This window comes from Macaca nemestrina, chromosome Y, assembly GCF_043159975.1.
Source record: "Macaca nemestrina isolate mMacNem1 chromosome Y, mMacNem.hap1, whole genome shotgun sequence".
Classification (NCBI taxonomy): domain Eukaryota; kingdom Metazoa; phylum Chordata; class Mammalia; order Primates; family Cercopithecidae; genus Macaca; species Macaca nemestrina.
The window spans coordinates 4,264,072-4,277,138 of record NC_092146.1 but is presented as its reverse complement, the minus strand read 5'-3'; the positions used below and the strand labels follow the sequence as shown (position 1 = coordinate 4,277,138).

Below are 13,067 nucleotides of genomic sequence, written 5' to 3'. Positions count from 1 at the left end.
GGAACAGGTCAATGAGTGTGTAAACAGCTGAAGAAAATCTGGGGCTCGGCACAAGGGATAGAATCTATGTTAAAGTATGTGTAGAGGAAAATCTATCAGTTTTGATTGTCAGTCTGTTTGCTCATGACATTAGAACTGGGCTGAGCAGAATACATCATTAGCTGCAAGACGCCCTAATCAGCCTCATAGCCTGAAACAAGTTCACCCATAGTTTAACACTTGGAAGCAGGACTGGAAATACCCAAGTGATTTATTTAGTATTACAAGGCATTTTTAAGCACTGTGACTTTAAAATAAATAACGACAAAGCTTCTTTACCCAATTGTCATTATTTTATGCACATATACACCCAAATATAAAAGCATACTGGTGAGCAGTAGACTGTTTTTGGAAGCTCTAATTTTTATCTATAGCCAGTGACCCAGTGCTATATAAAAGACCAGAATTGTGTTTTATTACTTTTGGATGACAGAAAACTCTGAAATGATGTTGGTTTTTCTTTCTTTTTCCTCCTAGAATGCCCCGAGTCTAAAGGGGTATGAAGCAGCCTCCCCCAAGCAGATACACAGAAACAACTGAGATATTGCCTTTGTCTTTATGAAGATACAAAATACATCAGAGACAGAAAGTTCTAAATCAAAAGCCTTATTTTTTACAATAAATATTTCTGATAAAAAATACACTGATGATCATTCCCCCAAACCAAACATATGCTTAAGATTCACACTGACATACCAACTGATTTTCCTTTCTTTTTAAACAGCTTGTTGTTATGCAGTTAACATGAAGAAACCATTATCACTCTAGAATAAAACTTATTGTGCAGTATTAATCAATCATGGAATCGTTTAGATATTGCTGTGGGATTTTTTAAGGAATCAGAGAGACTGATGGGGTTCAGGAGGGTATTTATTATTTAGGTGCACTGGCCCAGTTGGATTAACATCCAAAGGACTGAGCCCTGAACAAAGAGCTACTTTTAAGCATTTCCTGGGGTGGGGGAGATCTGTGCAGCAGGAAGCATATTACAGAAGTGAGAAACAAAGACAGTTATTCAATTAATTGAGGCATGCATTACATCATTTCTTACTTTTCAAGGAAAAACATGTTTTGGGACTTGAGTGTATCTGTCTAGCGACCTTGCAGCTGCACAGCTAGAGAACCAGGGTCTTCACCATGCCTGGGAAAGGAGGAAAGATAAGGCTCACTAGCCACAGAAAAACAGGCAGTTACTTTTTAAAGGGCTCCAGCTCTTTCTCTTCCTTAGGGGAAACTGGGTTTTCTTACATACAACTGAGTTTTTGCTTACACTCTTTAATTTCTTTTAATTCCTGTTCCAATATAAACATCTGTTATAAGGTTTATAAAGTGTAGTTTTTAGGTTCAGTTGGAGTATTTTTATTTAATAGGTTAAAATTCTTGAAACACTGTTAAATGCAGACCTTCAAAACAAAACAAACTACCTTACATTTGGCATTAAAGTTTCTTGATGTCTGCTTTTATGTGTACACCAGCCTCCAGGAAACTACATATTCAGCTATCCAGAAGCTCTCTGAAGCCTGTCTTCTTGGTTTTCTAAGGAGGTTTCATTACATAGGCATGATTAAATAACCTACTGGCCACCAGCAGTCAACTTGACCTTCAGATGCTCTCCCCTCCTAGAAACTGCTCCCTGGGGCTAAGAGTACCAACCCTCTAATTGTCAGTGGTGGGTCTTTGTTCTTAGAGCTCCCAAGATGGTGGCAGGCTGCTCCCAAGATGGCAGCAAGCCTTCTGTTCTTTGACCTGTAGTTCTTGGCCTCACAGATTTTAAGGAATGGAACCTTGGGCCATGCAGTGAGTGTTACAGCTCTATTAGGAGCCATGGCTCACAGAAGACAACCGTGGAACCCAGCGACTAGTGTTCAGCTCGATTAGGACGAACCCAGGCACTTGGCTGTGCAAGAACAATGGCGAGCCTCTAGCCCAATGAGGAGCAGCAGTGGGTGCCTCCCTGGATCAGAAATGCAGTGGATACCCTGCTAGATCTGGAGGGGTGGAAGTCAATGTTGGGTCTGCAATGGCGGCATTCAGCAGTGGTGGAAGGTGAGTGGAAGCTCAGTTTGAGCCAGAACAAACGCAGACCAGAAAAGTGTGCAGTTGTGAGATTTAACAAGAGAGAAAACAGAGCTCCCATACAATGGGAGGGGACCCAAACAGGGTTGCCACTGCCAGTTCGAATGTCTGACTTTATATCAGATCATTGTCTCTCCCCTCTGTGCTCTCAGGCGATAGATGATTTAACTATTTCTTTATGTCCAGCTTTTAGCCTAATTGGTATTTTAGTGAGTTCTCTTTACTCCCTGATTGGTCAGGAGTAAGTTGAGTTACAAGCCCGTTAAGGTGGGCACAGTCACCTTTCCCAGATAGGCTTAGGAATTGTTAGTTGGCCTAGGAAATCCAGCTAGTCCTGTCTCTCATAATCATGCTTTCCTCTTTCCAGTCAACACTAGAATATAAAGAAACAGCACTTTGGTGACTCCAAAAGAGTCTACTCCAGGAAAAAGGGACATTTCACAAGCTCACATCTATCAAAAAGAAAACCCCAGTGATACAGGAGTTAAGAAAAAATTACTCAGGCAGATAGGTGTGGGAGTCCTTGATAAGGCTTTTCTTTTTCATGAAAAGCAGCCCCAAATCATTTTCCAACAAAGAGCAGCCTGTAAAGTAGATTTGCAGACATAGACAAGCAAGCTGCAAGCTTGCACAGGTGAAGGCAGGCAGGAACAAGGGACTAGACATTTTCAAGATGGTGGCTCCATCTTACCTTCTCTGTCAGCCAGTGTACAGTAAGGAGCAGAAAAGATGGCTTCGATCAACTGGTACAACCCAATTTGCATAATAACCTTAGGGTGGGGCCTCTGGACGCAGTGGCTCACCCCTGTAATTCCAGTAACTTTGAGAGGCCCAGGTGGGAGGATCACTAGGTCAGGAGTTAGGTAAAAGCCTGACCAACATGGTGAAACCCCATCTTTACTAAAAATACAAAAATTAGCTGGGTGTGGTGGTGTGCACCTGTATTCCCAGCTACTGGCTACTCAGGAGGCTTAGGCAGGAGAACTGCTTGAACCCAAGAGGTGGAGGTTGCAATGAGCCAAGATTGTGCCACTGCACTCCAGCCTGGAGGACAGAGCAAGACCCCCTCTCAAAAAAAAAAAAAAAGAAAAGAAAAGAAAAAAGAAAAAGATTAGGGTGAGGCAACCAGCCTTCCTTGCACACTATGTAAACCTCATACCTGATCAAACCAATCTGTGAGTCCTATGTAAATCAGACACAGCCTTCTCCAACTGGGCTAGAAAATCTAGTGCATGGGCTGCCAGCCAGTCCTTTCCCCTTGGAGACCCCTCTCTCTATAGAGACAACTGCTTCTCTTTCTCTCTTCTTCTGTCTATTAAACCTCCGCTCCTAAACACCATCAGTGTGTCTGTGCCCTAAATCTTCCTGGTGCATGACCATGAGCTCCAGGGTGTATACACCAGAAAACATAGCTGGTTCACCAGGACCAGACTGTTCAATTGTTGAAATCTATCAAATGTTCAAAGAGTTAAAACAAATTTTTCCCTTTTCCAAAATCATTTATTTTAAAACAAGACGGTACAGGTTGACCATCGCTAACACAAACATCAGAAATATTCTCTAATCTGAAACTTGAGTGCTGACATGACGCAAGTGAAAAACTCCATCCCTCAATCTATACACAATCTTTGTTTCATGCACAAAACTATTAAATATACACAATTACCTTCATGAAGGTAGATGAAAAACGAATGAATTTCCTGTTTAGACTGGTTTCCCATCACCAAGATATGCAAACATTCTAAAACTCAAAACACTTCTGAGTCCCACGCATTTCAAATAAAGGATACTCAACCTGTATTTCTTAACTTATAAGACCAATACTATTCACCTAACAAAGCTAGACAAATATTTTTCCAAAAAAAAAGGAAGGAGGGAGGGAGGGACTGAGGGAGGGAGGGAATCAAAAGGTAAGGAGAAAGGAAGGGAAGGAGGGAAGGAAGGGGAAGGGGAAGGGGAAAGTAGAGACCAACACAATACATTTTAACAATAAGAACTAAGGTCTGATAGTTTTATGTTGCCCAAATTCCTGTCTAAGGGGTCTGGGGAGTCATTCCCTACAAATCATAAATCCTCATCAGATGGGTTTTATTTAACCCGATATATCGTGACTGACTTTCCAGTATGACTCTGGCATAACATTATGATATAAGGAAGAGTATCAAAATATTTTACCCCAAAACATGTTTCTTAGCTATGTCTTGAAACAGCTCTGCAGCTTTCCTTTGAGGGAGAAAATATGCATCTGTAAAAAATCTCTATTAACATAGCTAAGTGTTTTTCTTCCAAGTCCTGTTAATTCTAAAGAGATTAACTAAAGGTCTAGCACCTTTTCAAGATCTGAATAGGAAACATTTGTCATTTATTGTTTCTAAGGGCAGCCACTATAAAAAGACTTCAAAAGAATCTTGATCTCCACAATCTTTTATAAATTGAACATGTGCTTTCTATGATCCCAGGTCTTTCAATAAAACCAACTGTCAACCAGAAAATGTTTAAATTAGCCAATACGCTGGAAGCCCCCGTCATCCACTTTTGAGTTGTCCCACCTTTCTGGACCAAACCAGTGTATTTCGTAAATGTATCTGATTGATGTCTCATGCCTCCCTAAAATGTATAAAACCAAGCTGCACTCCAACCACCCTGCGCACATGTTCTCAGGACCTCCTGAGGGCTGGGTCATGGGCCATGCTCATTCATATTTGGCTCAGAATAAACCTCTTCAAATATTCTACAGAGTTTGATTCTTTTCATTGACAATAATATACATCCAAAAATCCTCAATAAAATACTAGCAACAAATACGGCAGCATATTAAAAGTACGAGGTACCATAATGAAGTGTGGGATTTATCAAGAACGTAAGGGTGTTTAAACATATGAATTGATTCTTAATCTATTGTCAAAAGCCTCTGAACCAGACCAATTCCATCTTGAACAGAGGCTAGGTAAAATAAGGCTGAGACCTTCTGGGCTGCATTCCCAGAGGGTTAGGCATTCTAAGGCAAAGGACGAGACAGAGGGTGGCAGAAGATACAAATCATAAAGACCCTGCTGATGAAACAGGTTGCACTAAGAAAGCCAGGTAAACCCCATCAAAGCCATGATGGCAATGAGAGTGACCTCTGGTTGTCCTCACTGCTGCAGTCCCACCAGCGCCAAGGCAGTTTACAAACGCCATGGCAATGTCAGGAAGTTTACCCTACATGGTATAAAAATGGAAAGCATGAATAACCCACCCCTTGTTTTGCATATAATCAACAAATAACCATATAAATGGGTAAACAGTAGCCCTCAGGGTTGCTCTGCCTATGGAGCAGCCATTTTTCTATTCCTCTACTTTCTTTTCCCCTGCCCCTCCCACACCCCTTCCAGAGGGAGTCTCATTCAGCCACCTAGGCTGGAGTGCAGTGGTGCAATCTCGGCTCACTGCAAACACCGTCTCCCAGGTTCAAGTGATCCTCTGTCTCGGCCTGTCAAGTAGCTGAGATTAGAGGCACCTGCCATCATGCCCCGCTAATTTTTGTATTTTACGAGAGACCGGGTTTCACCAGGTTGGTCAGGCTGGTCTTGAACTCCTGACCTCAAGTGATCCACCCGCATCGGCCTCCCAGAGTGCCAGGATTGAGCCACCGCACCCAGCCTATTCCTCTACTTTCTTAATAAACTTTCTTTTACTTTATGGGCTCGTCTTGAATTGTTTCTTACATGAGACCGAACAGTACTCTCTTATGATCTGGATCAGGAACTTTTTGCAGTAACAACATCATCAGAAATACAATGAAGAAAATAACAAGGCTATCTCAATTGATTAAAAAAAATTATTCAAACTAATGTAAACACCTTTTCATAATAAAACTGATTTCAAAAACTAGGAATATAGAAGTTTCTCAACTGCATAAAAGCCATATATGAAAAACTAATAGCTAACACAGTCACAGGTATTTGAACCACAGTGACTCCCACAGGAAGTCCACACAAAAATGCAGGTCACAAAGACCCTGCTGATAAAACAGGATGCAGTAAAGAAGCTGGCTCATCATACACTAATTATAAAGCACTAGCTTGCTAAAAGACACTCCCACCAGCACCATATCACTTTACAAATACCATGGGCACCATCCAGACTTTATCCTATACGGTTCAAAAAAGGGAGAAACCCTCAGGCGGGTTGGGAGTGGGGAGTAGCAGATTCCCACCCCTTTTCCAGAAAATCCATGAATAATCCACCTGTTTAGCATAAATAAACCTTGTTTCGCATGTAATCAAGAAATCACCATAAACATAACCAACTAGCAACTCTCAGGGCTGCTCTGCCTATGGAGTAGTATTGCTTTTGGTTCCTTACTTCTCTATGAACTTGCTCTCACTTTACTCTGTGGACTTGGCCAAAATCCAGGAACCCTCTCTAGGGGTCTGGATCAGGAATAACAACATCACTAAATGGTGAAAGACTAACAGTTTTTCCTAAATCAGGAACAAGGTAAGTATGATTGCTCTTACTAATACTAATCAAGGCAGTAGAGTAGTTAGGCAAAAAAGGGAAGATATAAAACTGGTCCAAAAAAGAAAGACAGAAGTAAAACTATGTTATCTGCAAGTGACATGATCTTACTGTAAAAAAACCTCTAATCCATAAAGAAATTTAACAAAATTGCAGGATGAATAAAATTAATACAAAGTAATTAGTTGTATTTCGATATACTAGCAAGGAATATCCCAAAAGAAAATTAAGAAAATAATTCCATCCATAAGAGCAGTAAAAAGAGCAAGTTAGTACTACAGTACTTAGAAATAATTTAGCAGAAAAGAAATAAGAGTGTTGAAGAAATAAACAGAACCTAAGTAAATGAAAAGACATATCCCATGTTCATGACTTGGAAGACTTAATACTGTTAAGTGGCAATCACTTTTTTTTTTTTTTTTTTGAGACGGAGTCTCACTCTGTCGCCCAGGCTGGAGTACGGTGGCGCGATCTCAGCTCACTGCAAGCTCCACCTCCCGGGTTTAGGCCATTCTCCTGCCTCAGCCTCCCAAGTAGCTGGGACTACAGGCGTCTACCACCTCACCCGGCTAGTTTTTTGTATTTTTTAGTAGAGATGGGGTTTCACGGTGTTAGCCAGGATGGTCTCAATCTCCTGACCTCGTGATCTGCCCGTCTTGGCCTCCCAAAGTGCTGGGATTACAGGCTTGAGCCACCGCGCCCAGCCGGCAATCACTCTTTTGAGAGAGATTCAATACCATCTCCGACTTAAAATTTATATGGATTTCTATAGAACCTAGAAAGGTCTAAATAACCTCAAAAACAAATAAAAACCTATGGAAAACCAAAACACAAATGAACAAAAGAAAAACCCCAACAAAGTTGAAGGACTTACATTCCGACGTACTACAAAGCTAAAGTAATCAGGAGTGTGGCACTGGCCTAAGGACGGGCATATAGACGAAAGAAATGTAATTTTAGAGCCTAGAAACAATCCCTTGTATCTTCAGCAAGGTGCCAATACCACTTAATGGGGGTAAGACCACTCTATTCACAATGATGGGAAAGCTGGATATCCACATTCGAAAGAATGGAGTTGGACACTTGGCTTCAATTATTCACAAAAATCAACTCCAATGGGATGAAAGACCTAAAACTAAGAACTATAAAAATATAAAATTCTTAGAAAACAATGTAGGAGAAAATAGCTTTTGCTCTGAATTTGCCAATGATTTCTATCTTGAGGATGACAGAAATACAGGCAACCAAAAAAGACACAAATTAAACTTCATTAAAATTTAAAACTTCTGTGAATGAAAGAACATTAACAACAGAGTGGAAATAAATTCTGGAGAATAGGAGAAAATGTCTCTAAATCATTAGTCTGGTAAGGAATTAATATCCAGAATATATACAGAAACTCACTACAAAAAATAATCAAATTCAATAATGGTATAAAAACTGGAATACACATTTCTCTAAAGCAGATATACAAGTGAACAGTAATATCACAAGAGCCGATGCTCAATATCACTACATTAGTCAAGTCATGAGGAAAATGTAAATATAAACCACAATGAGGTTCCATCTTATATACATTAGGATGGCCATTAACAAAAGTGAAAATAGTGTGGGAGAGGATGTGGAGAAACTTAAGCCTGTGTAAAGTGATGTTGGGAGTGTAAAGTGCTGAAGCCAATGTTAAAAAAGTTCAGCAGATCTTCAAAAGTTAAACACAACTTACCCTATGACCCAGCATATCCATTTCTAGAAATAGACTCAACAGCTCTGACAACAGGAACTCAGAGATCTGTGCTCATAGTAATATTCACAATAATAGTACTCAACAGCTAAAAGGTAGAAATAATCCAGGTGTCCATCAACAGACCAATGTATAAAAACATCTAGTATACACGTACAAGAGAGTATCCCCTGAAAATGAATCAAGTTCTGACCATGCTACAACATAGATGAATCTTTAAAACATTATGCTAAGCTAACAAGCTAGATACAAAGGCACAAATTTGTGTGATTCCACTTATATGAGGTACCTAAAATAGTAAATGCATAGAAACTGAATAAATATTTTAAGTTACTATAGATTGGAGGGTAGTGAAAATGGGAGTCATTGATTAAAAGAATTTGTTAGAGGGTGAAAAAATATTTTGAGGGGGATAAAATATTTTTGAGATATTGCAATCATTCAACATATGCCAGTCATAACTGCACAATATTGTGCAATTAATGCCAATAAACAAAACTAACTTATAAAAGAGGTTAAAGTGGCTAATTTTGTGTTATGTATATAATTACATGTTTTACTACAATAAGAAAGGCCAAAGAAAAAAAAAATGAGTGCTGGCATCTTGCAGAGACAAAAGTTTAGGTGAAGTGGAACATGTTTTTTAAAAAACTCTTCTACACTTCAAGGTGTTACATGGGCAAGTAAAAGGGTTCCTTCCTTCACTTCTGGAAAAAAATTTTCTTTAGAAGTCATTCATTTCTGCTTGAAATGGTAAGGTAAGCTTTCCTTCAAATTAAATATAAAAATCACATACTTGCTTGGACAGTGCAATAGTAAGTCAATGATGAAGGTCTGCCAGGCTTTTTCTTTACTAAGTGCATCCAATGCTGTTGGAAGTAAAGCAAAACATAAGGTCATCACTTCCAGTGCTTCACCGCAAACTTGTTCATCTTCCACTTCCAGCTCATTGCTTCCATTGGTGGTCTGGAAAATTAGAATCAGGAGCAAGTTACCTAGAGACATATTCAAGAAGAAATTCACAAACTCTCTAGTTACCATTTACAATTGCCTACTCAGTAAAGACCATGCAGCCTCAGACTCTTCACTTGTCGCTACAGAAGCTCTTTGGGATATACTCCAAGTGGGATTTAAGAAGCACATTCGATGATAGGTACTCCTCACTTTTTATGTTCTTCTGGATGTGAGTGACCTGCTTCAATCATAACTGCTACTACAGAATCACTTTGGCACTGTGGTTTGGGTCTTTGACTAGTTCTACCGTAGAGTCTACCTATAAGTCATTTCATTCAAAAATCGATCATAACACAAATGTTCAGGAAGCCCATGGAAGACTTCTGCAACCTGAAACATAACCAACTAGGTAGCTAATAATTTTTAATCTGCCACTATCCATCAAAATGTAACTAAGACTTATATATCTGGAACAGAATAACCATCCAACTATTCCAAAAAGGGAAGTTGTATAATACCATGACTCACTTTCTCCTTTTAACTACACTAACATATATTTAAACCCACTAATGTGTATTTTAACGGAGACCATCAGGGTTCTATAGGGGTAGGTAAATATCATAGATGTCAAAGAGCCAAACACAGTCTTATTTCTATAAATAGCTTGCTTAATGTACCAGAAGGCTGGTGATGATACCTAAATGGTAGACATTCTTCCTGCTTTTGAGTGTTCTAAAAGAACCAAGTAAAATTGATTGATTGATTGAGACAGAGTCTTGCTCTGTTGCCCAGGCTTGAGTGCAGAGGCATGATCTCCACTCACTGCAACCCTCTGCCTCCTGGGTTCAAGCAATTCTCATGCCTCAGCTGCCCACATAGCTGGGATTACAGGTCTGTGCCACTACGTGCAGCTGATTTCCCCCCTTTCCCTTCCCCCCTTCCCCCACCCCTCACCCGCTGGAGAGATGGGGTTTCACCACATTGACCAGGCTGGTCTCGAACTCCTGACGTCAGGCAATCTGCTCACCTCAGCCTCCTATCGTGCTGGGATTAACAAGCGTGAGCCACTGTGCCTGATGCCAAGTAAAATTTAAATGCCATAATTCCCAAAGAGACAATTAACCAAAAATTTACACAGGACAAACTCATGAAGAATGAAGAATGGAAGAAAACAGGGAGAGGTGGATTCACTATGGTATAACTATATTTGAGTCAATGAGAAGTCTTTTTAAAAAGGAGGAAAAGAAAGCTGCCTCATGGCAGGCTCCTATTTTATTTTCAAAATAAAACTACATATTCTATTTTTAAGTAGAAATTAATTTTAAACTATTAGATACAAGCGACTTGGTCTATAAGGTGACAGAAATGATGAAAATTTAATCACATGTACAATCAAGCAACATTTTCTTAAAATCGATTTCTGTAACAATTCTTACCATTTCATAAATTTTAGTTATTTCTTCATTTGGGCTAAATGCTAGTCCTAATGCCCCACATGCTGATGCCCAGATAATTTTCTGTATAGCTCTAATTACACAAATATCAGGCATATATCTTGAAGCCTGCAGAAAAGAAAGAAATAATTAAAAGTGCTGACAGAACGTTAAAGTGAATAATCAGGAAAACAAAACATCTCTCTTTGTGAACGAAGTGGAAATGGCAGTAAAAGTAAACATCATCAGACCTGCCTTTAAAGACAAAAGTTCCCTTAGTCTCATTTTTAATATCTTAACATGAAGTCAAAAAATATGACTTCCCATATGAAGGGAAGATATGGCAATATCCACAAAGTGTGCTTCAGGTTCAAGCCTCATATGGCTTTATCCTATTTTTCATAAAATTTTAAAAATAAAAACAGTCAAATTACTTAGCTATGCAGAGGTGGTTATCCAAGAGATACAAAAACATATGTCCGCCGGGCGCGGTGGCTCAAGCCTGTAATCCCAGCACTTTGGGAGGCCGAGACGGGCGGATCACGAGGTCAGGAGATCGAGACCATCCTGGCTAACACGGTGAAATCCCGTCTCTATTAAGAAATACAAAAAACTAGCCGGGCGAGGCGGCGGGCGCCTGTAGTCCCAGCTACTCGGGAGGCTGAGGCTGGAGAATGGCGTAAACCCGGGAGGTGGAGCTTGCAGTGAGCTGAGATCCGGCCACTGCACTCCAGCCTGGGTGACAGAGTGAGACTCCGTCTCAAAAAAAACAAAACAAAACAAAAAAAAAACATATGTCCACAGAAGCACTATGACTTGATGAGCTTCCTAAAAATTTTATTCACAGAAGTCAAAACTAGACTGTTGTGAATAATCCAAATGTCCAAAAACACATGAATGAATTAGCAACATGTGGAGTAACCATACATAAACTATTACCCAAAGTGAAATAAGCTACACAAATATATAACAACATGGACGACTTTCACAATTTTGCTGATAGATACAACCCAGACCCAAAGGGGTACAATGTATATGATTCCATTTATGTAAAATTTAAGAGAATAAACATCACAAGAAAACTTCTGGAGCCAATGTAAACATCCTATTCCTTGCTTGTGTGAGCAGTTTAAACATATACCAAAACTTACTTGATCTAGTTTGTGCAATGTAAATTAAAACACAAAAAGCTTATTTAAAAATTTCAAAATTTATGAAGCTGTAATATTAATATTAGCAGCTATCAGGTCAAACATAACCTTATGAAATTTTAAATAAATAAATAGAGATACAGACTGAAGTGTTTTGGGTCTACAATATTTAGCCTCAAATTCTTACAGCTTAACTTATTTATGTGTTAAGAAGAGATCATTCAGGATCCCAGAACTGTCAAAATTTCATACTAACCTCATCTGATATTTGCTGAGCAAGAAGTACTGACTTATTTCTAAGTATGCACTCGGATGAGGGATTAGGAATGCTCTGAAGAGCACTTTGTAGCACCACTGCTTGATCATGAGTAGCTTGGTTAATCTGAAAAACGTGAATCATTTTACATCAAATGAAAAAACTATATACCATAATCCCTAAAATTTTTACATTAAAAAATTTTTTACTCCTCATCCATCATCACTTCTTCAGGATGTTATTCCTTCACTTATCCCCTGTACAGTTTATGGGGGTTTGCATAAAAATTATTTCACATTGCCAACATTATGGAGCTGTCCTTCAAAGTAACAGAGGTGCTGAGGTGTTTACCCAAGAGATATAAAAGCATATATCCACAGAAGCTCTATGATATGTTGATGAGTTTCCTGACAGTTTTACTCCCATTAGCCAAAACTAGAAATAATCCAGATGTCCATCAATAGACAAATGTTAACAAAATGTGGAATTACCATACCTTGAATACTGAACATTACTCAAAGTGAAATAAACTACACACATAGTGACACCCTGGAAACTCCAATTTGAGATGAACTCTATTATTATTTCTGCACTTGGGCTCATTTGCAGGAGAAAAATGATACAACGTGTCTCTGGGTAGAAACTTCTCCTGGTCCCCCTTTTTGCCACAGGTGACTAGGCCTACCATAATACAGGCCTATGGGGATACCAGTAAACTGTCCTTTATAATCTACGAACTTAGTCTTTAGGATGCTCCTTATTTTGCCCAAGGCTGATTATGCCAACTGCATTCTAATGCTCATTTCACAGCAGGCTAAAAGCTTCTCACAGCTTAACCTACCATCCTCTCTACAGCTGTTATTTGCACAGTAAAGTTTTATTTTATTATTTTTTTTAATTTGAGAAGGAGTCTC

The 13,067-nt window shown here is 39.3% G+C and overlaps 1 protein-coding gene across 14 annotated transcripts in view; it reads right to left on the bottom strand.

The window, feature by feature from the left end:
* The window catches only part of LOC139360962 (ubiquitin specific peptidase 9 Y-linked), a 210,444-nt gene that overhangs the window by 57,207 nt on the left and 140,170 nt on the right, over positions 1-13,067 (bottom strand). For all 14 annotated transcript variants that reach the window (XM_071089445.1, XM_071089439.1, XM_071089447.1 and 11 more), the window contains 3 exons: positions 12,154-12,279; positions 10,750-10,875; positions 9,156-9,325 (listed from right to left, as the gene is read on the bottom strand). In XM_071089445.1, coding sequence (XP_070945546.1) covers positions 9,156-9,325; positions 10,750-10,875; positions 12,154-12,279 — 422 coding nt within the window. The remainder of the gene's footprint in view (positions 1-9,155; positions 9,326-10,749; positions 10,876-12,153; positions 12,280-13,067) is intronic.